Here is a 27,389-nt window from a genome sequence, read left to right as displayed (position 1 = left end):
TGTGGATTCTTCTGCTAGCCTGTGATTTTCCTCCCTGTCACACCACTTTGTGTTCTTCACCATTTTCCTGCTGGCATGAGTTTGTACTACTGTTGGACTGTACATAGTTATTTCTTCAACTAAACGAGTACTGCTGACCGTTCCTGGCTTTGCTGCTTAAACATTTCCCTGTGTATGGACTGCTTATTTCTGTTACCTGGATTTACCGCAGAAGAAGGAACGCTGGTGTCACGAGTGCCAGGACTGTTAAGGTAATCTACGTATTAGGTTACTCCCGTGAAACTCCCCCAGCAGTAACTTGAACGGGAGGAGATGGTAGAGCCCCGTGACAAGTCCCAAATCTTCCCCCCTATCTCCACGGCTGTGGGCCTGCTCCTCGGACGCTACAATATAGAACCCATTGTACCTCACTCACCTACTATAAGTTAACGATTAGAGATGAGCGAACGTACTCGGATAAGCACTACTCGTCCGAGCAATGTGCTTTATCCGAGTACCTCTCTGCTCGTCCTGAAAGATTCGGGACGCGCTGCGGAGCGGGGAGCTGCAGGGGAGAGCGGGGAGGAACGGAGGGGAGATCTTTCTCTCCTTCTCTCCCGCCCGCCCTGCCCCGCTCCCCGCTGCAACTCACCTGTCAGCAGCGGAGCGCCCCGAATCTTTCAGGACGAGCGGAGAGATACTCGGATAAAGCACATTACTCGGACGAGTAGTGCTTATCCGAGTACGTTCGCTCATCTCTATTAACGATTAAATATTTTTAATTTGCTTGGCAGACAAGCAGTTAACAACTTAAATGACTATTGCACTTATAGGAAAAACCTTTTCGTCACTGTCAGCATTTTATTTAGTACTGCAGGCTTCACCAGGACTTTATACCCTCATTATTAATAAATGGGTTCTTTAAATACATTCTTTCATCAGCCACCTTTATGAGCTAACATGGTCTCCAGATGCAATACTTTGTGACCCCGAGGCTATTACTAAGAACAAATGCAGTACAAATAATAGAGATATACTGTATGTGAACAGACTGTTGTTTTCAGAATGATAAGACATTAAACCGCGAAGCATGTTTAATGTATTTCAATCATTATGCTGACTGTTCTTATATTATTACAATCCGTCTAAATCCAAACACTGAGAATAAAACATATTTTACTGATTATGACTTGCAGGTCAATTTCCTACACTGTGAATAACAAGCACATTGGACATATCTTAGTAACTGCCAAAGCAGTTCCCATTGCCCTTGAGCTGTCTTCTCACGAACTGGTTCTGAAACCCAACAACGACTTCTTAGCTGAGACAGGATTTAGATCGTCCATAAGATTGTATAATCGCAGGAATCATGCTGCTGAATTTAGCTGGAAGCCAATCATAACAGAAAAGGGAATTGCTTTTTCAATACGTCCTGCAAGAGGTAACACACATAGAACGAAGGATGGTTACTTTTAACAAATGATAGTATTTATAGGAGACAACAAATGTAAATATATGTCTGACCTCCTCGTATCTCGGATAGTACTGTGAGGCTTTATTAGAATTAAATCTGCTATTTGTATTTATAATAGTATATGTTTTGCATAATGTTTCATTGCTTTAGGTTTATTAGGCCTTAGTCAAACGGGCGTTTTTTCGCGCGATTTGCGCATGCGATTCGCGCATATATAGAACCAATGGTTCGCTATGGTATCGGTCACATGTCCGCTTTTTATGCGGATATGCGATAAATTATAGGACACGACGATTCGCAGATCGCGCCTATCTGCGTTCGGCGTTTTATGTGCGCAACAAAATCATTTTTTTCGCCGGTCAGTCTAAGTTTCATGCGCATTTTGATGCGCACGGCGATTTTTCTCCGGTCAGACGGGCGTTTTGCTGCGACGATTAACGCGGCTAGGTGCAGACTTTTCCCGCGATTTTTCGCCTCCGGTCACGCGATTTGCGCATGCGCATGCGACATGCGATGCGCAAATCACGCGAAAAAACACCCGTCTGACTAAGGCCTTATAGTGAAATAATCTGTAGTCTGGTGCAAATTACACAAAGAGATAAACGCAACAAATAGTACAAATATTCCCTTATTTTCTTGGGCATTTTTAATTTATTTTAACATTCAAACCAGTATAACAACCACATTTCTATATATAGATAGATAGCACATAATATAAAGTCAGTATATATGTTAATTACAAGTGGGGATGCAGCAAATTAGCAGTGATCTATGAATACTAGAGATGAGCGAGCACCAAAATGCTCGGGTGCTCGTTACTCGAGACGAACTTTTCGCAATGCTCGAGGGTTTGTTTCGAGTAACGAACCCCATTGCAGTCAATGGGCGACCCGATCATTTTTGTATATCGCCGATGCTCGCTAAGGTTTTCATTTGTGAAAATCGGGGCAATTCAAGAAAGTGATGGGAGCGACACAGCAACAGATAGGGCAGGCGAGGGGCTACATGTTGGGCTGCATCTCAAGTTCACAGGTCCCACTATTAAGCCACAATAGCGGCAAGAGTGGCCCCCCCCCCCCAACAACTTTTACTTCTGAAAAGCCCTCATTAGCAATGGATACCTTAGCTAAGCACCACACTACCTCCAACAAAGCACAATCACTGCCTGCATGACACTCCGCTGCCACTTCTCCTGGGTTACATGCTGCCCAACCCCCCCTGCACGACCCAGTGTCCACAGCGCACACCAAATTGTCCCTGCGCAGCCTTCAGCTGCCCTCATGCCACGCCACACTCATGTCTATTTATAAGTGCGTCTGCCAGAGGAACCGCAGGCACACACTGCAGAGGGTTGGCACGGCAAGGCAGCGACCCTCTTTAAAAGGGGCGGGGCGATAGTCCACAATGCTGTACAGAAGCAATGAGAAATCCAATCCTGTGCCACCTCCATCTGGAGCTGCACACGTGGACATAGCAATAGGGAACCTATGTGCCACACACTATTCATTCTATCAAGGTGTCTGCATGCCCCAGTCAGACCGCGTTTTTTTATAAATAGTCACAGGCAGGTACAACTCCGCAATGGGAATTCCGTGTGCACCCACAGCATGGGTGGCTCCCTGGAACCCACCCGCTGTACATAAATGTATCCCATTGCAGTGCCCTGGACAGCAGAGCTAACGTCAGATGAAATGCAGGTGGGCTTCGGCCCACACTGCATGCCCCAGTCAGACTGGGGTTCTTTAGAAGTGGAAACAGATGCATTTACAACTCCCTGTGGACCCACAGCATGGGTGGCTCCCTGGAACCCACCGGCGGTACATAAAAATATCCCATTGCATTGCCCATCACAGCTGAGGTAGTAATGTCATGTTTAATGCAGGTGGGCTTCGGCCCACACTGCATGCCCAGTCAGACTGGGGTTCTTTAGAAGTGGACACAGATACATTTACAACTCCCTGTGGACCTACAGCATGGGTGGCTCCCTGGAACCCACCGGCGGTACATAAAAATATCCCATTGCATTGCCCATCACAGCTGAGGTAGTAATGTCATGTTTAATGCAGGTGGGCTTCGGCCCACACTGCATGCCCAGTCAGACTGGGGTTCTTTAGAAGTGGACACAGATGCATTTACAACTCCCTGTGGACCCACAGCATGGGTGGGTGCCAGGAAGCCACCGGCGGTACATAAAAATATCCCATTGCATTGCCCATCACAGCTGAGGTAGTAATGTCATGTTTAATGCAGGTGGGCTTCGGCCCACACTGCATGCCCCAGTCAGACTGGGGTTCTTTAGAAGTGGAAACAGATGCATTTACAACTCCCTGTGGACCCACAGCAAGGGTGGGTGCCAAGAAGCCACCGGCGGTACATAAAAATATCCCATTGCAGTGCACAACACAGCTGATGTAACGTCAGCTGTAATGCAGGTGGGCTAAAAATTAATTTGATTACACTGTAGGCGAGGGCCCACAAAAATTGCTGTATCAACAGTACTAATGTACATCAGAAAAATTGCCCATGGCCAACCAAGAGGGCAGGTGAAACCCATTAATCGCTTTGGTTAATGTGGCTTAATTGGTAACTAGGCCAGGAGGCAGCCCAGTTAAAATAAAAATTGGTTGAGGTGAAAGTTTCAACGCTTTAATGAGCATTGAAACGTATAAAAATTGTTTAGAAAAATTATATGACTGAGCCTTGTGGGCCTAAGAAAAATTGCCCGTTCGGCGTGATTATGTGAGGTTTCAGGAGGAGGAGCAGGAGGAGGAGGAGGAATATTATACACAGATTGATGAAGCGAAAAGGTCCCCGTTTTTGATGGGGATACAGAACGATGCTTCCATTCGCGGGTGCAGCCTACGTATTGCTTAGGTATCGCTGCTGTCCGCTGGTGGAGAAGAGAAGTCTGGGGAAATCCAGGCTTTGTTCATCTTGATGAGTGTTAGCCTGACGGCACTGTCGGTTGACAGGCGGGTACGCTTATCTGTGATGATTCCCCCAGCCGCACTAAGCACCCTCTCTGACAAGACACTAGCCGCAGGACAAGCAAGCACCTCCAGGGAATACAGCGCGAGTTCAGGCCACGTGTTCAGCTTCGACACCCAGTAGTTGTAGGGGGCAGAGGCGTCACGGAGGACGGTCGTGCGATCGGCTACGTACTCCCTCACCATCCTTTTACAGTGCTCCCGCCGACTCAGCCGTGACTGGGGAGCGGTGACACAGTCTTGCTGGGGAGTCATAAAGCAGTCAAGGGCCTTAAAGAGTGTTGCCCTGCCTGTGCTGTACATGCTGCCTGATATCCGCGCCTCCCCTGCTACCTGGCCCTCGGAACTGCGCCTTCGGCCACTAGCGCTGTCGTATGGGAATTTTACCATCAGTTTGTCCGCCAGGGTCCTGTGGTATAGCAACACTCTCGAACCCCTTTCCTCTTCAGGAATGAGAGTGGAAAGGTTCTCCTTATAGCGTGGGTCGAGCAGTGTGTACACCCAGTAATCCGTAGTGGCCAGAATGCGTGTAACACGAGGGTCACGAGAAAGGCATCCTAACATGAAGTCAGCCATGTGTGCCAGGGTACCTGTACGCAACACATGGCTGTCCTCACTAGGAAGATCACTTTCAGGATCCTCCTCCTCCTCCTCAGGCCATACACGCTGAAAGGATGACAGGCCAGCAGCATGTGTACCCTCACCAGTGGGCCAAGCTGTCTCTTCCCCCTTCTCCTCATCTTCCTCCTCCTCCTCCTCCTCCTCACCGCGCTGAGATATAGACAGGAGGGTGCTCTGACTATCCAGCGACATACTGTCTTCCCCCGGCTCTGTTTCCGAGTGCAAAGCGTCTGCCTTTATGCTTTGCAGGGAACTTCTCAAGAGGCATAGCAGAGGAATGGTGACGCTAATGATTGCAGCATCGCCGCTCACTACCTGGGTAGACTCCTCAAACTTTCCAAGGACCTGGCAGATGTCTGCCAACCAGGCCCACTCTTCTGAAAATAATTGAGGAGGCTGACTCCCACTGCGCCGCCCATGTTGGAGTTGGTATTCCACTATAGCTCTACGCTGCTCATAGAGCCTGGCCAACATGTGGAGCGTAGAGTTCCACCGTGTGGGCACGTCGCACAGCAGTCGGTGCACTGGCAGATTAAAGCGATGTTGCAGGGTGCGCAGGGTGGCAGCGTCCGTGTGGGACTTGCGGAAATGTGCGCAGAGGCGGCGCACCTTTCCGAGCAGGTCTGACAAGCGTGGGTAGCTTTTCAGAAAGCGCTGAACCACCAAATTAAAGACGTGGGCCAGGCATGGCACGTGCGTGAGGCTGCCGAGCTGCAGAGCCGCCACCAGGTTACGGCCGTTGTCACACACGACCATGCCCGGTTGGAGGCTCAGCGGCACAAGCCAGCGGTCGGTCTGCTCTGTCAGACCCTGCAGCAGTTCGTGGGCCGTGTACCTCTTATCTCCTAAGCTGAGTAGTTTCAGCACGGCCTGCTGACGCTTGCCCACCGCTGTGCTGCCACGCCGCGCGACACCGACTGCTGGCGACGTGCTGCTGCTGCTGACACATCTTGATTGAGAGACAGAGGTTGCGTTGGAGGAGGAGGAGGAGGGTGGTTTAGTGGAGGAAGCATACATTGCCGCAGATACCAGCACCGAGTTGTGGCCCGCAATTCTGGGGGTGGGTAGGACGTGAGCGGTCCCAGGCTCTGACTCTGTCCCAGCCTCCACTAAATTCACCCAATGTGCCGTCAGGGAGATATAGTGGCCCTGCCCGCCTGTGCTTGTCCACGTGTCCGTTGTTAAGTCGACCTTGGCAGTAACCGCGTTGGTGAGGGCGCTTACAATGTTGCGGAAGACGTGGTCGTGCAGGGCTGGGACGGCACATCGGGAAAAGTAGTGGCGACTGGGAACTGAGTAGCGCGGGGCCGCCGCCGCCATCATACCTTTGAAGGACTCCGTTTCCACAACCCTATACAGCAGCATCTCCAGGCTGATAAATTTGGCTATGTGGACGTTTAACGCTTGAGCGTGCGGGTGCGTGGCGGCGTACTTGCGCTTGCGCTCCAACAGTTGCGCTAGCGATGGCTGGACTGTGCGGTGCGAGACATTGGTGGATGGGGCCGAGGACAGCGGAGGTGAGGGTGTGGGTGCAGGCCAGGAGACGGTAGTGCCTGTGTCCTCAGAGCGGGCTTGGATCTCAGTGTCAGGTTGGGGCACAGGGGGAGAGGCAGCGGTGCAAACCGGAGGCAGTGAACGGCCTTCGTCCCACCTTGTGGGGTGCTTGGCCATCATATGTCTGCGCATGCTGGTGGTGGTGAGGCTGGTGGTGGTGGCTCCCCGGCTGATCTTGGCGCGACAAAGGTTGCACACCACTGTTCGTCGGTCGTCTGCACTCTCAGTGAAAAACTACCAGACCTTTGAACACCTCGGCCTCTGCAGGGTGGCATGTCGCGAGGGGGCGCTTTGGGAAACAGTTGGTGGATTATTCGGTCTGGCCCTGCCTCTACCCCTGGCCACCGCACTGCCTCTTACAACCTGCCCTGCTGCTGCCCTTGCCTCCCCCTCTGAAGACCTGTCCTCAGTAGGCGTAGCAAACCAGATGGGGTCAGTCACCTCATTGTCCTGCTGCTCTTCCTCAGAATCCTCGGTGCGCTCCTCCCTTGCACTTAATGCCCTTACTACTACCTCACTGATAGACAACTGTGTCTCATCGTCATCAGCCTCCTCACCCACTGAAAGGTCTTGAGACAGTTGCCGGAAGTCCCCAGCCTCATCCCCCGGACCCCGGGAACTTTCCAATGGTTGGGCATCAGTCACGATAAACTCCTCTGGTGGGAGAGGAACCACTGCTGCCCAATCTGAGCAGGGGCCCGAGAACAGTTCCTGGGAGTCTGCCCGCTCCTCAGAATGTCTCATTTTCATGGAGTGAGGAGGCTGGGAGGAAGGAGGAGCAGCAGCCAGAGGATTCTGAGTTGCAGCAGTGGACGGCGCAGAACTCTGGGTGGACGATAGGTTGCTGGAAGCACTTTCTGCCATCCACGACAGGACCTGCTCACACTGCTCATTTTCTAATAAAGGTCTTCCGCGTGGACCCATTAAATGTGCTATGAATGTGGGGACGTCAGAAACGTGCCTCTCTCCTAATCCCGCAGCAGTCGGCTGCGATACACCTGGATCAGGAGCTCGGCCTGTGCCCACACCCGGACTAGGGCCTCCGCGTCCTCGGCCGCGCCCACGTCCTCTAGGCCTACCCCTACCCCTCAGCATGCTGTATTACCAGGAATGCAGAAACACAATGCTGTAATTAAATGTGCCGCTTATTGGCCTGTGGTTGGAGGCTGAGTTCGCTTACGGAACGCCAGGAAATAATTTGGCGCAAGCCTGCTGTAACACTTAGCTGGCTGCGTATTTATTTGGAGAACTACTACCCCCAGCAGACACGGACCCAGAACACTGAGCACAGTGACAGGCAGGCCAAATAGATTTTTTTCCAATATTTTTTTGAAAAGGACCACTGCGTATATTCAATCTATAATATATGTCTTCTGGCCCTGCCTACACAATTCTGTCCCTGGAGTATTACTGCAGGGCGCAATGCTCTGCACGGCCGATATACCCAAAAAAAAAAAAAGTGCAACACTGCTAAAAGCAGCCTCCACACTACTGCACACGGTTAGATGTGGCCCTAAGAAGGACCGTTGGGGTTCTTGAAGCCTACAATAACTCCTAACGCTCTCCCTGCCTCCACACTTCTGTCCCTGGACTATTACTGCGGGGCGCAATGCTCTGCACGGCCGATATACCAAAAAAAAAAAATGTGCAACACTGCTAAAAGCAGCCTCCACACTACTGCACACGGTTAGATGTGGCCCTAAGAAGGACCGTTGGGGTTTTTGAAGCCTACACTAACTCCTAACACTCTCCCTACAGCAGCTCCAACACGATACCACTGTCCCTCAGCTATGTCACAATGCATCTGAGGCAAGCCGTGGGAGGGGCCGATTTTTATACTCGGGTGACACCTGATCTCGCCAGCCACTCACTGCAGGGGGGTGGTATAGGGCTTGAACGTCGCAGGGGGAAGTTGTAATGCCTTCCCTGTCTTTCAATTGGCCAGAAAAGCGCGCTAACGTCTCAGAGATGAAAGTGAAAGTAACCCGAACATCGCGTGGTACTCGTTACGAGTAACGAGCATCTCGAACACGCTAATACTCGAACGAGTATCAAGCTCGGACGAGTACGTTCGCTCATCTCTAATGAATACACATGCAGAAAATGACAGGTACATTAGATGCATGCTACAGAATAGCAGAAGTTGAAAAAGGATCCAAATTCACTTATAAGGCAAAAGATAATTAATGACATTTTGAGATAGAAAGGATCCCCAAACAGCATCATATATGACCTGGCATAAATCTATCTGGAAATCTATAGTATACATTTAGGTTCAGCATTTAAGTATCTCTCTTCTTTGTACAGCTTACAGCCTTATTACAGCTCTGTACAACCAGGGAGTTGTACAGAACCATGATAATGTTCCACTAGTGGTGTATGGGTCCTCTATGATACTTCCGTATGTCTCTGATTTCATATGGAGGAATACAGAGGACTTTTTTGCTAGACTCCATATAAATCTGACAGAACAAATCTTGCATACTGTATTGGATTCCACATGATGGGTTCTTCTCGAGAAGCTTTTTTTTTATAATATCAGCACTCAGTCAATCAGAGGCAGTGCTTTGTGGAGGCGGGGATTTTTCAATTCCCGGCCACCAGAAGACAGAAGAAGACTGCCGGAGGGAGAGAAGAGCCGGAAGGCTCTTCTAGGTGAGTTAATTTTTTTTTAACTTTTTCTGACTGCTTAGGCATGATTTTCAGGAAAGGGCTTATATTTCAAGCCCTTCCCCGAAAATCATCACCGTGGTGGTGGCCTTTATTCCATTGCTTCCAATGGGGCAGCAGTAGTGCCGACCCCACAGAATGAAATGGGATAGCATCGTTGACCTCTGCCACAGCTGTGACAGGGCATTCCTTCATCCCCGCGTTCCCCACAGTGATGAAGGAATCCCCTGCCATAGCTGTCACAGCTGTGTCAGGGGAGCGCAATGTACTCCCTATGTTTTCAATGTTGCTGGCGCTGCTGTCACGGGCCCATTGAAAAGAATGGGCGATATCGCGCATTCTTCTTTCCGATGCGAGGTTACAGTGAAAATATCGCTAATGAGAATGAAAGCATTGAAAATCATTGGATTCATTATCATGCGTTTTCACTCAATTTCACATCGCAGGGAAGTCGTATCGCCAGTGAGTGTGAGCCCTTAGATTCAGGGTTGCCAAACATCCTTAAATTTCAAGACAGTCCACAAAAATAGGAGACTTTTTTGCAGTCTGTAAAAAAGATGGATGCATCCTTGATTTTCTGGGGCGAGTAGTACTTGAGCAGCTCATTGTGATTTTAAATGTCACCATTTTACAGGTCGCAGTAAATGCTGGTAATGAGTTGATATCAGTAGACTCAGTTATAGATATGTATTACTTATAATCTCTGTTTTTTATGATGTTCCTCTAATTTGTCCATAAAAAAATGTTTTTCGTTTGTTATTTTTTAATATACTGTGCAGAAAAAAAAATCAGGTTGGCAAACCTGCTACAGGCCCATGCACAATGCTAAATTATAACAAATCCTTAACTTGGTGTCTTAGCTGTATAAAATGAAGACATTCATTGAATCATATTTTCTCTGCCTGAATTAATACTGCGGCATATTGTAACTAGAGATGAGCGAGCACCAAAATGCTCGGGTGCTCGTTACTCGAGTCGAACTTTCAGTGATGCTCGAGAGTTCGTTTCGAGTAACGAACCCCATTGAAGTCAATGGGTGACTCGAGCATTTTTGTATATCGCCGATGCTCGCTAAGGTTTTCATTTGTGAAAATCTGCAAAACACAAGAAAGTGATGGAAACGACACAGAAACGAATAGGGAAGGCGAGGAGCTACATTTTGGGCTGCATCTCAAGTTCCCAGGTCCCACTATTAAGCTGCTGAATGAGATGCGTGTGAGTGAGGGATGTCTCTGATTGGTCAGGCTGTGACCAATCAGAGGCATCTCATTCAGCAGGCGGGGATTTTAAATCCCCGGCTGCTGAATACTACTCACAGCTGTTCAGAGCAGTTCAGGAGAACTGCAGCCTGCCGCGCTGAACTCCGTCTGCCGGGACCAGGTAAGTATATATATATTTTTTATTTTTACACATTTCTGGATGAATTGCAGGGAAGGGCTTATATATTTAACCCCTTCCCGACAATTCATCCCGCGATCGCCGGCAGCCCATTTCTTTCAATGGAGTCGGCTGTATTGCCGGCTCCATTGAATTCAATGGTCAGTGCTCGTTTAATCGAGACCAGTACCGCGTGGTGCTCGTCTCGAGTAACGAGCATCTCGAGCACCCTAATACTCGAACGAGCATCAAGCTCGGACGAGTATGCTCGCTCATCTCTAATTGTAACCCATTCTGGCTTCTGCAGGTATTCTCCCCTCAAAGTGTTTCTTCAATAGTCCTTGCGGCAGTGCTGCTTCTTATCCGTTTTGCCTACCAAGAATGTATCTACTATGTCATTACATGAAATATTTGCCACAGCTAGCCAGTTAGGGCTAAGGATTTATTCATACGGGCTAATGTAAGTTTGCAAGTGACAGAACTAGAAAGAACCTGGACCAATTAAAGTGAATGCTCCATGTTAAAACACAATTGCAGCATGTCCTATTTTGTTTTACTAACTAATTCCGAGTGTATATTAGGGGTAGAGAGCCCTGCAAGTGACAGCAGGAAGATAGATCACAGCCTGTTATTGTCACCTCTCTACCTGCACACTGTCTAGTGGCCCCAGGAGGGCAGGTAGTATGGGAACTCTCCTGCATGCTATCACCTCCTTACCAATGAGGGAGTATATGTACTCTCTGATTGCCATATTAAGATTATGTGAAGACATGTGCTTGTAGACATAGTCATCTGAACCTTGCACATCTGGAAGTTTTATATTTAATACACCTGTGGCCAAAATTGTGAAAACTTTTTGAAAAAAAGTGCGTTTTTAATATTTGAATGCTCCATTTTTTTCTGTAATGGCAACATAAAATTCTATATGAAAGAAATATAATTTAGTGTATAGTATAATGCCACAAAGTTTCTTCAATTATCCAAATTCTATCCAAAGTTATAGCTAAATAATGAGAAAAAGCAAGCACAACATCCTTAGATTGTTATGAACTGGTTTTCCTTGACTGGAATATAACCCGTGAGCGTAACTGTTTAGAGAGCTAATGAGGTCATAATAGTATTCAGCTCTCAGAATCATGTAATAGAGATTACTAGTAATTATAAGGAAATTATAGTACCAGTGTTTCTGGTGGCGCAAATAGGGGAGATGGAACAATACCTCTGCAGTGTCACGTGTTAGAAGGCAGCATTCATGCAAGTCAATGTAAAGACCCATTTACACGCAAAGATAATCTTTCAAACGTTTGAAAGATTGAAAGTTTTAGCGATCATTTTGCATTTAATGTTAATGGACACTACTGTTTATTAACACTTTATCATCTTCATTTGCATGTAAAAAGGGCCTCCATAAGCTGTTTGTAGAGCCCAGCATGTTGGCTGGGCTTTGCACACAGCTGCATTCTTCTCGTCAGGGCTGTCAGCAGTATACAATGTAAGCTCCCGCATCCCGTGGAGAACACAGGATGCAGTCTATTGAGAGATACTTTATCTCTCTGCGGCTGAACGATGGTTTTCAATCTCACCTTAAAATTGTCATTCAGACGAACAGTGAACAATGCAAGTGTTTACGCGTAACGATTATCACTCATTTGTGGTCGTTTAAACGGATTTTGAATAATCAATGCGTGTAAATGGGCCTTTAGACTCTTTATACAAGCCTTGCAAATGACTGAAAATTGAAAGCCAAGCCAGAATCCATACACAAACAGCTGTTTCGGGGTGTTTGCCCATCAACCTATTAATATAATATAGTGAAAAGGATTGGAGTTGTAAGCACTCGGCTGCTGTTTTAGGACCCGTGATGACGTCACCATCATGTGATCGGGGCAGAGCTCAGAGCCTAGGTGACTGATCACATGACAGTGACATCATCACATGTAACTTACACAGTCATTCACGGACAGGTGGTCGTTAGTATTTTGACAGTAGAACATCTGTCTTTGTGTTGTGTAGTTGTTATCTAGTTAGTTGCTTTTTTGTTTTCCTTTGTATAAAATTTAAAAAAAACTCTGAAAAGGGTGACTGGTCACCCAGAAAGTGATGTAAGATGATAATTTTGTAAACACCAGGCTACACTTGTGATGAAATTAGAAGATAATCTGGTGGAAATGTCACCAAAGGAGGTATTTCAAAACTTTTGAAGAGTTATACGAAGACTCAGTCACTACAAAGCCAGACTGATAACAGCAGGAAAAGATGTACAACAGCAGGTGGTGATAGAAGAACTAAAAGATTGTGTCTAGGTAACAGAAGAAAATCACCTGAGTCTATAGAAAGTGAACTGTCTCAATGTGGTATGAAACAAGGACTGTTTGGTGCAGACTAAAAGAATTTGGTCTAAATGCTAGAATTCCATTGAAAATGCCATTTATATCACTCAAACAAAATTGCAAAGATTACAGTGGGCTAATGGATTACAGAGGAACAATGGGATAGAGTCATTTGGAGTGATGAGGACAAAATCTCACCATTCGGTAGTGATGACATAAAGTACATATAGAGAAAAACTGGAGAACATTTCCTGATTCCCTTACTGCTACCATTAAAAACTAGTGTTATGATCTGGGGATGTATAGGGGCAAAGGTATAAGCAGAATGTGTGCGATTATTGGGACTGTAAATGCCAAAAAAATACATAAATGAAATACTTGAGCCCAAACAGAAGTCTTCTGTATGTGATCTCTTCCAAGACAATGAAACCTTTACATTTTAACAGGACTCAGCTCCATGTCATGTTGCTGCTTTGTACAAAAAAGGTATTCGGGATAATCATATTACACTGCTAGAACGCCCTGGACATAGTCCTAATCTTAAACCTACTGAAAGTCTATAAAACCGATTAAAGAATACAACATAAGGAAACAGAAGCAATAATAAAATCTTATTTTCTCATTATAATACTTGAAGAACTAACAAACTTGGTTAACTCCATGCAAACTCACTATAAGGTCATACTTAAAGGGGTTGTCCCACGCCGAAACGGTTTTTTTTTTGCATAGGCCCCCCGTTCAGTGCAGGACAAACCCAAGGGATATGTTAAAATTAAAAAAAAAAAAATTTACTTACCCGAATCCCCTCTCTGCAACTTCTTCCTTCTTTTCCTCCAAGATGGCCGCCGGGATCTTCACCCACGATGCACCGCGGGTCTTCTCCCATGGTGCACCATGGGCTCTGTGCGGTCCATTGCTGATTCCAGCCTCCTGATTGGCTGGAATCGGCACACGTGACAGGGCGGAGCTACGCGATGACGCGTAGAAGGGGGCGGAGCCAAAACGCCGCTCGTGCCCAGACCGACCAGAAGGGAGAAGACCCTTCTGCGCAAGCGCGTCTAATCGTGCTTAGAGGTTCTGCTTGGGTCTAAATTTTTTTTTAATATGATTTTTTTTATACATTCCTTACTAAATGTCTCCACAATGTGCCAGGTACCTTTTTTAAGAAATATATTGATATGGGGGATATTATGATTTTTCAGAAAATGTTACAATTCAGGTTTTAGTAATGATTGTTGAACATTGTTCTGGCAGCAAAAGAGTTAAGCAGTTCTTATGAATTACCTTAAAGGGGTTGTCTCGCGGCAGCAAGTGGGGTTATACACTTCTGTATGGCCATATTAATGCACTTTGTAATATACATCGTGCATTAAATATGAGCCATACAGAAGTTATTCACTTACCTGCTCCGTTGCTAGCGTCCCCGTCGCCATGGTTCCGTCTAATTTCGGTGTCTTCTTGCTTTTTTAGACGCGCTTGCGCTGTGCGGTCTTCTCCCTTCGGCTCCGCTTGGCAGCATCGGCGTTTTGGCTCCGCCCCCTTGTACGCGTCATCGCGTAGCTCCGCCCCATGACGTGTGCCGGTTCCAGCCTCCTGATTGGCTGGAATCGGCACGTGACGGGGGCGGAGCTACTCGATGACGCGTACAAGGGGGCAGAGCCAAAACGCCGATGCTGCCGAGCGAAGCCGAAGGGAGAAGACCGCACAGCGCAAGCGTGTCTAAAAAAGCAAGAAGACACCGAAATTAGACGGAACCATGGCGACGGGGACGCTAGCAACGGAGCAGGTAAGTGAATAACTTCTGTATGGCTCATATTTAATGCACGATGTATATTACAAAGTGCATTAATATGGCCATACAGAAGTGTATAACCCCACTTGATTTTGCGAGACAACCCCTTTAAGTAGGTTCAAAAGTGGGGCAAACTCTTTGGACCTCATGTTTTAAAACTGCCTGGAAGAAAGCATGTTGCTGCCCATAAAAGCTTGTCAGATTCCGCATCTATTTCCCAGCCTAGTTTAGAAAATGGGATCTGAGTTGTGTTGCTGTAGTTTTAAAATGCACCTTAATGTATAACAGGTGTTTTTTTTACAAAAGTTTCTCTAAATAAAAAAACATTTGCAGTCGAATAGATAAATGGATGATTACGTTTAGTACCCATTGACTACATCCCTGGTAGGCAGAAATAGCCAGTTCACTCAAAGCGTTTGTATGTACTTCAAGTTCTAAGGAGAAAGCTCCATTAGAGACCTCACTTGAGAATTACGCCGCTGGACACCGCCAAATCCGCGGCTGCGGAATTCCACTTCAAGATCAGTAGGTCTAACTGCAGATTTTGATGTAGAATTGTAGACAAGTTTCAAGCCATTTTCAATTCCGTATTAAAATCCACAAGTAGCTTGCAGAAATTGGTGTGGAATTTACCGCAGCTTATGGTGCATTGTGGGGCCTATTCTGTCCCGTATGGAAGGTCCCTAAGAACATTTGGTTCACATATGCATCACTCTATAAAGCTATTCGAGCTGAATAAATACATCATTTTGGGCTATCTTCTTTGGAAATTTGCAATGAATATATTGGCATTTGCTTCTTATGAACCTCAGTGATATATTTTCTTACTGTGTTTATTTTGCTGTTTACTCAAAAATATATTCCATTACGCTTTCTGATTGATTATTTTTAGGCATTGTTGATGCTTTTGAAGATCTTGAATGTGAAGTTGTATGGCATGCAGGATTCAGCTCACCAGACATAGGGGAATTCAACCTGTGTGTACAGCAGCGAAATACCCACAAGCTAAAATGCATTGCAGAGGTAATCAATGGCATGCCTCCATGTATTGTATATCATCCCACAATAAAGAAGATTGACACAAAATGTCAATTTGAAGAGCCAGGGCATATAATGGCAATCGGTAAGCTAATGATTTTTCTTTCATTTACAGCTTGGATCCACAAATGTCCAGTTTACTGAACAAAGGATTCTTTTCCATCATGCTCCCCTCGGCCTTTCAACCTTTAAGACAGCTATTATTCAGAATACTGGAGTGAACCACGCATACTTTCAGGTAACCATTAATCCTATTCAGGTGTGAATCCAGACTGTATTTGTGGACAATTGGGGACCTTTCACACATGTGCAATATTTATACAGCATGCACCTAGAGCAGGGGCGTACCTAAGGGCTCAGGGGCCCGGGTGCAAAAGTTCAGCTCGGGGCCCCCCCTTGCGCCTCCACCCCGCACTCCCCCGTACCTAGATCGTGCTGCATACGTGATCTCCCCCTTGGCGTAATTTTTCCAAACATGACGCATTTCCTGCACATGAACATTTGTTTGTAGCCCTGCAGGCCACTTTCACACACCGCTTTGTACTGCTATTAGCGCGGTGTCCCGAGCGCCGTACTAACCGCGGTACAACACTTCCAGAGATTTTAATGAGCTTACTTAAACCTGCGCTCGAACACGGTGTTTCTAACGCTGTGATTTTAGAGAGCTGTATGTTCTATTTTTGCGTTGTCGTGGTTTTTAACACATCTCATCACCCATCACAACAATGGGGTGCATTAAAAAGCGCCGTCAGACGCTGTAACCTGTGTTCAAAAACGCTGCTCAAAATCCTGGTAAAAATGCCACGATTTCAAGCTGCGTTTTCTGAACACGTGTCTATCCATCTATCTATATACTATTTATCTATCTCATATCTATCTATATACTATTTATCTATCCCATATCTATCTATATACTATCTATGTATCCCATATCTATCTATATACTATCTATCTGCTATCTGTATACTATCTATCTATCTATCTATCTATACACTATCTATCTAATATCTATCTATCTAATATCTATCTATCCCATATCTATCTATATACTATCTATCTATCCCATATCTATCTATATACTAGCTATCTATCCCATATCTATCTATATACTAGCTATCTGCTATCTATATACTATCTATGTATCCCATATCTATCTATATACTATCTATGTATCCCATATCTATCTATATACTATCTATGTATCCCATATCTATCTATATACTATCTATGTATCCCATATCTATCTATATACTATCTATGTATCCCATATCTATCTATATACTATCTATGTATCCCATATCTATCTATATACTATCTCTGTATCCCATATCTATCTATATACTATCTGCTATCTATATACTATCTATCTAATCATCCATCTATCTATATACTATCTATCTATCTCATATCTATCTATCTACTATCTATACACTATCTATCTATCTATCTATCTATATACTATATCTTTACACTATCTATATATACATTATCTATCTCATATCTATCTATACACTATCTATCTCATATTTATCTATATACTATCTATCTGCTATCTATATACCATCTATCTATTCATCCATCTATCTATACACTATCTATCTATATACTATCTATTCATCTATCTATATACTATCTACCTATCTCATATGAGATAGATAGCAGATAGATAGTATATAGATAGATGGATGAATAGATAGATATGGGATAGATAGATAGTATATAGATAGATATGGGATAGATAGTATATATATAGCAGATAGATAGTATATAGATATGGGACAGATAGATAGTATATAGATAGCAGATAGATAGTATATAGATAGATGGATGAATAGATAGTATATAGATAGATATGGGATAGATAGATAGTATATAGATAGCAGATAGATAGTATATAGATAGATGAATAGATAGTATATAGATAGCAGAAAGATAGAATATAAATAGATAGATAGTGTATATATATATATATATATATATATATATATATATATATATACACATACATACGATAGATAGATAGATAGATAGATAGATAGATAGATAGATAGATAGATAGATAGATAGATACATTGTAGATAGATAGATAGATAAAGGAGGGAGACAGACAGACACATACATATGCACTTACCCCAGGGCCCGGTCCACTTCTCCTTCATGTGACAGCAGCAGCAAGCCAGCAATTCAGAAGCTTCCCGTTCAGCAGGAAGCAGGGGGGGGGGGGAGCACATGATCCCCTGTCATGTGACTTCTTCCCTTGTCCCCTGCCGTCCCATATGACTTCCTCCTTCTCCCCTGCTGGCCCGCATATTAGGTATTTCAGCCGCACTTAAGCAGTTTAATATATTTCCAAAGGGGGGGTGTACCCAACAACCAATCAGGTCGCTGGAATCGCTCACTGCTGCTTAAGTGCGGCTGAAATCCCAAATATGCTGCCGGCCCATGTGAGTTCCTTCCTCCTTCTCTCTGCTCTGCCGAGCCTTCCTCTCACGCTGGCCGTTCTGGCTGCCGCATGAGGAGAATTTTGCTGCAGTCAGAACGGTCAGCGATTAATGCACTAAATGTGCATTTTGGTTATGCAGAGGGCAGCCTCGGGGCCCCCTGAGCGCAGGGGCCGGGTCGCCATGGCGACCCCAGCACCCCCTGACGCTACGCCTATGACCTAAAGATTCACCTAAAGACGTAGCTTAATCTGCAGCTATGGATTTCTGCTCTACAACTTGCATGTATACATGCAGATTTTGGTACAAATCTTTCTGTGTCTTTAGGTGCGTCTTGCAGAAATTTTCCACATGTGTGAAAACGGGGTATTTAGTAAGATATACAGTAAGGCCAGTTTCACACAAGCATACTACCGTATATACCGGCGTATAAGACGACTTTTGAACCCCGAAAAATCTGCTCTGCAGTCGGGGGTCGTCTAATGCGCCGGTAATACAAAAAAAAAAAAGTGTAAAAAAAAAAAATTTTATTACTCACCTCCCACGGCGTTCTGTCGCGCTCCGGCAGGATGTCGCTCGCTCCGGCAGGCTGTCGCTCGCTCCTCGTCCCCGCCGCAGCATAGCTTTCTGAATGTGGGGCTTGAAATCCCCGCTTCCAGAAAGCTAATACACACGCCGGCAGCCATGACAGCATTGAATGGCTGTGATTGGCTAAAGCACACGTGGCTTCAGCCAATCACACTATTCAATGACATCATTGAATGGCTGTGATTGGCTGAAGGCGCACGTGTTAGCAATCACACCCATTCAATGATGTCATTGAATAGTGTGATTGGCTGAAGCCACGTGTGCTTTAGCCAATCACAGCCATTCAATGATGTCATGGCTGCCGGCGTGTGTATTAGCTTTCTGGAAGCGGGGATTTCAAGCCCCACATTCAGAAAGCTATGCTGCGCCGGGGACGAGGAGCGAGCGACAGCCTGCCGGAGCGAGCGACATCCCGCCGGAGCGCGACAGAACGCCGTGGGAGGTGAGTAATAAAATTTTTTTTTTTTCTCCACTGAATACCGGCGTATAAGGTGACAGTTGGGGGGTCGTCTTATACGCCCCGTCGCCTTATACGCCGGTATATACGGTATATAACAAGTCCATAATGTGGACATATTACGGATGATATTGCAACCGTATGTCAACAGTATTTGATCTGTGTTTGCTTCTGTATTTGCTATCATTGCTTCTATTTTCTACAGAGCAAATACAGATCCGTATTTGCCCAATATGAAATAATATCAATGAATGCGAATACAGAGGTACATTCAGGTCAAATACTGATGATAATACTGATGGCATATTTGCACCTGCAGTTATATAATGGGTGTATTTTTCACGTGGTGTAGACAAAAGTAGCGCAGCTGTTGTGCCCGTGTGGATACATGGATTTACATAAGCTCCATATTTTGCTACAGAAAACACAAACCAAATACAAGCTACAAATATGCTCGCCTGAAAATGGCCTTATTTAATAACATATACGGAATTATAACCTTTCATATTACCTTTTGTAATATTAAATTATGGAAGTAAAGCTGAAATGATGATTCCTCTTTAAAAAACCTACAGTATAAATGCAAAAAGAGGCGCTGAACAGCTCTGGTCACTGAACAAGTCAATCAATGATAGTGTGGAATTGTAAGCTAACATGCCCATTACCACTTGTGTCCTCAACAACTATCTATCATCGCTGAATATCGCATGTATATAACACAGCTGGAAGACAAACCGGCTTCCACTACTCTGTATCATGCCATTTTTCCTGTAAATGTTATCATTTAATTCTCCATCTTCTCCTACAGGTTGTAGATGTTAGTCCATTACCTGGCATGACAATTACTCCGTCACAAGGCGTAGTCCCTGTTGGAGGCCATACTGCTCTCACAATCTTCTTCACACCAAGGACAGCCATGAAATTTGACACTAGAGTTGAGGTACAGTAACTATGTATTGCAACTATTAATCGGGAATAAATATCATGCCGGTAAAACATACCGACAATTTATCATTCAGTTTGCACCGGATGTCTTTCCTAAATTAAACAGGGTAGAGGGATGCATCTAAAATTGCGAAATATTGTGACATAGTCAAAATGTAAATGTGTATTTAGACTTTTATCAAAGGCAAAGGTTACAAAAGGCACAAAGTAGTGGCACAAGTGTGCGGCTGTCCGTTGCAGTTGATAAAATAAATCTGAACAGTCAGACAATTCCAACTTCACCTGACATATTACATACAGTATTAAACTAATAGACAGTTTGAACAATCGAAGTGGGACCCTTCTCACAGCCACATGTTCCTACAATCATATTCGTGAGCCCTAAGGGCTCATGTCCACGGGGAAAATATGATTTAGGATCCGCAGCGGATCTCCCGCATGCGGATCCGCATCCTATAGGGATGCATTGACCACCCGCGGGTACATAAATACCCGCGGATCGTCAATAAAAGTGATTTAAAAAAAAAATGGAGCATGAAAAAATCTGGACCATGCTCCATTTTCATGCGGGTCTCCCGCGGAGACGGCTCCCGCGGGCTTCTATTGAAGCCTATGGAAGCCGTCCGGATCCGCGGGAGACCTAAAATAGGAATTTAAAGCATTTACTCACCCGCAGCGGGCCGCGAAGCTCTGCTCTTCCTCACGGCCGCATCTCCCTTGCTTCGGCTCGGCGGATGTGCCCGGCGCATGCGCGCGGCACGTCGACGACGTGCCGGCGACGTGCCGCCGGCGTCAGGAATTCATCCGCCGGCCGAAAATGAAGATCCGTCCGTGAGGAACAGCTGACCTTCGCCGCCCGCGCCGGATAGGTAAATGCTTTTAAATTGCTATTTTCGGCGCTCATGTCCGCGGGGCAGGAGGGACCCGCTGCAGATTCTCCATTGAGAATCTGCAGCGGATCTGATTTTCCCCGTGGACATGAGCCCTAAGGGTGACTACCAACTACAGTTTTTTTTTCACTGCGAAATTCGCAGCGATTTTTTTCTTCTGCAGGGGTCTATGGGACTTGTAATGTTAAAATCGTGATCGCGCAAAATCGCAATTTACCACAAAATAGCGATTTTAACATTACAAGTCCCATAGACCCCTGCAGAAGAAAAAATGCTGCGAATTTCGCAGTGAAAAAAAACTGTAGTGGGTAGTCACCCTAAGGGCGCCCACCCACTGGCGATTTTTTTCCCTGCGAAATTCGCAGCATTTTTTTCTCTGCAGGGGTCTATGGGACTTGTAATGTTAAAAATGCGATTTTGCCCGATCGCGATTTTAACATTACAAGTCCCATAGACCCCTGCAGAGAAAAAAATGCTGCGAATTTCGCAGGGAAAAAAAATCGCCAGTGGGTGGGCGCCCTAAGAGTGGGTTGGAATTTGTTTTTTAGCAAGTAATTCAGTTGGACAACTGATGCATGAGATGCAAAATTCTCATCCCATTTTCCATGTGTACCAAACAGATGAGATCTGTTGGAGTATGTGTATCTGTACCAAGTGAAAGCTGCAACCTGATTCAGTTTTCTGTCTTGTAATTTAAAAAAAAGATAACTCCGAAGTTAACTGAATAAAACAAATTCCAGAATAAGAATAGAAGTATTGTGTCAAATGCATAGAATTAAAGAGCATCTGGTGATGAATCTGATCTTCTAAACGTCACATATAATACGTATGAACAGTTTCTTCCTGTATAAGTGAAACGAGTTGCGGGTTTGGCAGCCAAGTTGCAGGTTACTTGATGGATCAGCAGCTGACAGACGGAGAAAGTATTTATTTTCCAAATACATAATGGGGAAATTTTCTAAGCCCGGCATTTCTGATGCTGGGTTTAGTACAGTTTTCCCTGGCATGCCATGTACATCATTCTTGAGGAGGCGCACACTTCTTCATGGATTCAGCACATCCCCGGCTCCTCCATGTGCTTTCAGAGAAATGTTTGTCTGGTATAATTTTTATGCCAGTTTTTAGTGTAAATTATATATAAATCTGTTAGTCTGGGTCGGGCACGCCCCCTCTTGACAAGCCTTGCCCACTTTTTACAAAAGTGGTGGGGCTGGCGCAGAAGGAATAGTCCTATATTTTTGGGAAATACCTGTTGGCGCAAATATTTGTGACTTTTTACATCAGAAATTGACATAAAACATTTATTGAATGCCCCCCAATGACCTTTACTAAACATTAAACTTGGGTTTATGTCACTCCATACGAGGGCATGAGTTGCTTAAATGCTTTAGTTTCAACAAAGGTATATACTGACAATGCATATATACTTAGCATAGTAATAACAATGCATTTTGAACTTGCTTTTAACTATCCATCTCCATCAACTCATCTATACTCTTGAAGGTTCGTAGCACTGCACAACACAAACACACGTCAGGGAAGCGCTACCCGTGTAGGCTAGGAGTTATGGAAATATATTAGATATAACACTCTAAGGGAGTGTTATAACCGAGAGAAAATAAGATAGACTCACCCGGTGTTTGGCGAGTACCCCTGTGAAGAGGCCTCACCAACACCTCCACCTCCTCGTTAGCTTGTAAATCCCCTGGTGCGTCCGTTAGGCTGCTGGGCTTCTGTGTCCTGCTGGATTACAGGACCCACTCGAAGGCAATTCGTATATCAGTATGATGAAAAAAGTCGCCCGCGCTCCCAGGACCTAAACACCAGGGTCAGGCTGCAAACACTACTCACTTCAAAGTTTTATTAGTATACTCTGTGCAACGCGTTTCGTCGTCATGCAGGACGACTTTCTCAAGCACAATGAATCAACTCATCTATACTCTTGAAGGTTCGTAGCACTGCACAAACATTGCAGCTTAATGCACCATAGGTGCAGCAAACGATCTCAGTGACCAAACTAAATGCGAATCATCACCCCCATCTAACATAGCTTCCCATTGGCATATAACACCCCTATTACCAAGTGCCGTGTCGTTCCAGTACAAGAAATTTTACATAAGGCATCACTAATCCTTAAGTCCTTTATACCTGGCACAAACATAATTTACACATAACTCACTTTCTAACCCCCTTAATCTTTCACAGTCCCTTATGAGGAGGTATTCCCGCAGTCCATGTAAGTCTGTAGCAGTCCCTGTAGTGTGCACACACCAAGATGTCGGAGACCAGCCTCATGTGTCTTGAAGCACTGTATTTGTTCCAGTTCCATGGTGATGTTTGCATTTTCCGAGTCCTATATGGGAAACGAGACACCCTCTCCTTCTGTGTGGCTTGTCACCATGATTTTCAGTCTCTGCATCATCAGCGTCCTTTCAGTAGTGTTCACCCTCTGGTAACTTGGCCACTCTGACAGCTCTCGGTCCCCACTACAGCTGCCCACTCGACTGCTGGGGTCATGGATGCCTCTCCCAGTCACTCACCTGGTAGATGAAACGTTTTTTGCTGCTTTCCTTAATATACAGCCTTTGCCACTTCAACAGCATCTATATCCTGCTGTTTTCTGCATCACACTGAATGGGGCTGTGTCACAGTCCCAAGATGGCTGCTCGCCCTTCCTCGACTGTGTCACACGGGACTACACAGTCCTTTTTCTGGAAACTTCTCCATGTATTCTCTAATCGCTCCATTGACATCTATTAGCAATACCAGCGCTCCCTCCTGTGGCTTACTTTGATAGTACAGTCAGTAACTTAAAGAGGTATTCTGGTTATAGGTCATTTCATCAAGTTTTCACTCCTCCACTGGATTGGTGAAAACTAATAGATCGTGAGTGTTCGACCTCTGGCACTCTAACCAATCCCGAGAGTGGGGGATTCGCAACCCCCATATTTGACAGTTGAAGATGCAGGCTCCCATTTCTGTAGTGTAATGGGGAATGGAGCTGCTGGTTGCACTTGTGCAGCAGAAGCTCCATTCCCCACAATGGCACAGACACTTAGCCGAGTGCTGCACTCGGCAATCTCTGTCTGCCCCATAGAAATGAATGGAGCAACATCGGCAACTATGGACAAGCTGCAATCATACACAAGAGGGGAGCAGGGCACTGCTCACCCCTCTTACATAAATACCATATGTAAATAGTTACCAATTTAAAATTTTCAGCATAATAAAGTGAATGCATTTACTGTATTTTCATGAAATTTGTGTTACGTTGAAACTTGCATCTGATTGCATAGTGTTGTTCTTTCTTTTCAGATATCAGTGCGAAATGCAAAGACTCTAGAATTGAGAATTGGAGGCTCGGTTGTGCCACCAGAAGTAGATATTTCTGTTGTAAGTAGATTTACCTCAATTTATAGTGACATGCATTGGATATTAACTAAAATCCTTCCAGACATCTCTTATAGTTTTATCCAATAATAATGTGTGTATTGTACCAAAACTAGTGCTTAAAATGAATGTCACATAATGAAGTGCACTGACATCCCTAGACAAATAAATGCATTTGTACATAATTTGGTGTTCAAGGAATTTAGCTGAAATTGTGTCTGTTCCTCATGGATAACCCTGGGTATTCACCAGTAAAGTATTGTGCATTCTGAAAAGAGCACATTTGTAGAACAAGAACAGCATTATTAACATCTAAATAACATGTCAGGTTACAAGGCTAATGCTTATGATGAAATACTAAGCCTCGAGCCAAACCATATATAATGCTCACGTGGTCTTCTATTTGCTAAAGAAAGGTGAAATGTGATGAACTAGAACTTGTTGTTTAAATCATCATATTGCAGGAGCATGTGAATAGACAGACAGACAAATGGAAGGGCGGACTGGTCCAACATTTTATATAAGTACTCTTTAATTCTTCATTGAAGGATAAGTTCATTTTGGTTACACACAACAGTTTAGAGATAACTCATTGGTTTCAGCAGAAGAGTTTTGTGGGCATGTTCTATGACATGTGCCGAGGTCATTGTACAAGCCCATAAGACCTCTCTTCGCCATATAGAGAGCCCAATACTATGAATAAAGCATTACATTTAGGAGCACTGTTACAAATTTTGCATTGGGGTCAAGAAGCCTCAAGTTACTCCTCTGGTAGAGGAGAAACTTGAGGCTTCTGGGCCCTATTCCAAAATCTGTAACAGGACCCCCAAATATAATGCTTTATTCATAGCATTGGGCTCTCTATATGGCGAAGAGAGGTCCTATGGGCCCCCTAAGGCTCCTGGGCCTGGGTGCAACCACATCCTCTGCATCCCCTATAGTTACGCCCCTTTCATCCACTATTGTAAACTGCAAATCCTGTGTTATCTGCCTCCAGTTTTATTATAATGAAGGTAATAACTTTCACTATAATCCTGTCTGTGGTGAAGATGAGGAGATGCCTACTGAAGTATCTTTACAGAACAAAAAGTGTCATTTAATTGTGAGATATAGGGGTCAGTGTGAAAACTGCAAGATTTCAGGATTTTTTTCAATATACATAGCAACATGGAAAATGTAAAAATAATAATATAATTAAAAGGTACTTTTCTGAGGATGCATGCTATTTAAAGTGAATATCCAACATAAATTACTTATTCCCTATTCAACGGATATGGGAACAGGGTAGCCAAGCATCTCTTCCTGTTTCCTGCGTTCCTGTGTGGTGGGTCTAGCAAACCAGGTACTATACAGCTCCCATGGCGAAGAATCTAATAAACTACTAATGCTTCCTCTGACAGTTAACTACTAATTTACTGCTCCTGTGGACAAGAACATTAGTCTTATAATACTGCCCATGCAAAAATAAAACTTGCTATACTGCCTGGTATGTAGAAGACGATAACTATTACAGTACTACCCTTATGCAAGACAAAAATATTGCTAGTTAACTCTAATACTGCCCCTGTGGTCACATCTAGTCCCCTCACCTCCCAGTATAAATGGCAAGCAAACATCCAGTGTGTTGTCCCTCCAGTATATTCTACACATAGCATCTAAGGCACTGCACTCTCCTAGTGTAATCATCTACATATCAAGAGTGTTGTGTTAAGGACCGCCACACATGACCGGTCACATTAACCTTTCAGGCCTTGGGGTCCAAATTAGTTCATACCTGGATGCATCAAGGAGGCCAAAAACTATATAATTTATAGTTATCAGTTCCCACAGATACGTAGAGATGAGCCGCGGCAAGTATACAGCCCACTCTGCTTAAGGCGCGTACACTAAAAGTTTATTCACTTTGTTTTAGTTCTAATACAGGAAAGGAATACGTCATTAGTCACAGCGTTAATCTCATTGGCTTAGACAAACATTAAGAATCATGCATTGTTCAGTAATAGCGTAAATTGAGAATATATGTGTAATATCCTTCAAGTGTCTGTTTATCCCGGCATTATCTCGTCCTCCTTGGTCCTCCCTTGTGCTTCTAGACGGTTGTAATATCTTGTTAGTGCAATTTGTTCTTTTTTTCCAAACCTCATGGTGTGGAGGAGTTTCTTCTGATAAGGATTGTTCCAGGCTTGGTTCTCGGAAGAATAAAAACAAATCATTAGACATTGCACCGAATCTCATGCTCTAAAGTTATTTCTGCTTGAATTATTGTTTCACTACGCACAAGCTTATTTATATATTATAATGCTCCATTTTGTATCTAGCGGCCATCTTGAGCCCGATTCTTCCATTTTATGAGCCTGTACCTTCTCAATCCCCCCTAGAAACTGTCTCTAAATAAACAATACTTTATAACTTCTACAGGACGGGGTAAGGTTTGCTTTCCCTATCTCTAGCTTATGATCTATGCCCTACCTATCATTGTTGGTCAGCTGTTCCAGGGCTAATCCCTTCCCCGACAACTAATCCTAACTAACTAAACGCGAAGACCTAATAGACACAGAAGGGATCTACAACACACATGCTATTCTATTCTAATGGCTGGGAAACTAGAGTGGTCACCCCTGCTTCTGTTGAGACAGATCCATAAGGGGACAAATCGCTCTGTTGTATTGCCTGGGGTCTCTTTATCAACATATACGGGAACAATAGGCACCATTTGATCTGTAAGCTTAGCACAGGAGCGTTTTATGCAGGGCACAATACAGACAGAAAGTAGCAGGAGTATGATAAGAGTAACCAGAATCCCTATTCCTATCTGCATCAAGAATTGTTTCCATTGTCCGGTCCATGCAAACCACT

The 27,389-nt window shown here is 44.7% G+C and overlaps 2 protein-coding genes across 2 annotated transcripts in view; one reads left to right on the top strand and one right to left on the bottom strand.

Moving 5' to 3' along the window:
* CFAP47 (cilia and flagella associated protein 47) overlaps positions 1-27,389 on the top strand; it is a 508,792-nt gene that overhangs the window by 60,478 nt on the left and 420,925 nt on the right. Inside the window, exons 16-20 of the mRNA XM_066577980.1 lie at positions 1,176-1,420; positions 15,677-15,807; positions 15,938-16,060; positions 20,117-20,248; positions 24,459-24,536. Coding sequence (XP_066434077.1) covers positions 1,176-1,420; positions 15,677-15,807; positions 15,938-16,060; positions 20,117-20,248; positions 24,459-24,536 — 709 coding nt within the window. The remainder of the gene's footprint in view (positions 1-1,175; positions 1,421-15,676; positions 15,808-15,937; positions 16,061-20,116; positions 20,249-24,458; positions 24,537-27,389) is intronic.
* AMELX (amelogenin X-linked) overlaps positions 1-27,389 on the bottom strand; it is a 677,225-nt gene that overhangs the window by 236,764 nt on the left and 413,072 nt on the right. The gene's annotated exons all lie outside the window — the stretch shown is intronic.

The sequence above is a fragment of the Eleutherodactylus coqui genome, chromosome 1 (assembly GCF_035609145.1).
Source record: "Eleutherodactylus coqui strain aEleCoq1 chromosome 1, aEleCoq1.hap1, whole genome shotgun sequence".
Lineage (NCBI taxonomy): Eukaryota > Metazoa > Chordata > Amphibia > Anura > Eleutherodactylidae > Eleutherodactylus > Eleutherodactylus coqui.
Note: the sequence above shows the minus strand (reverse complement) of the source record. Positions and strands in the feature narration are given on the sequence as shown.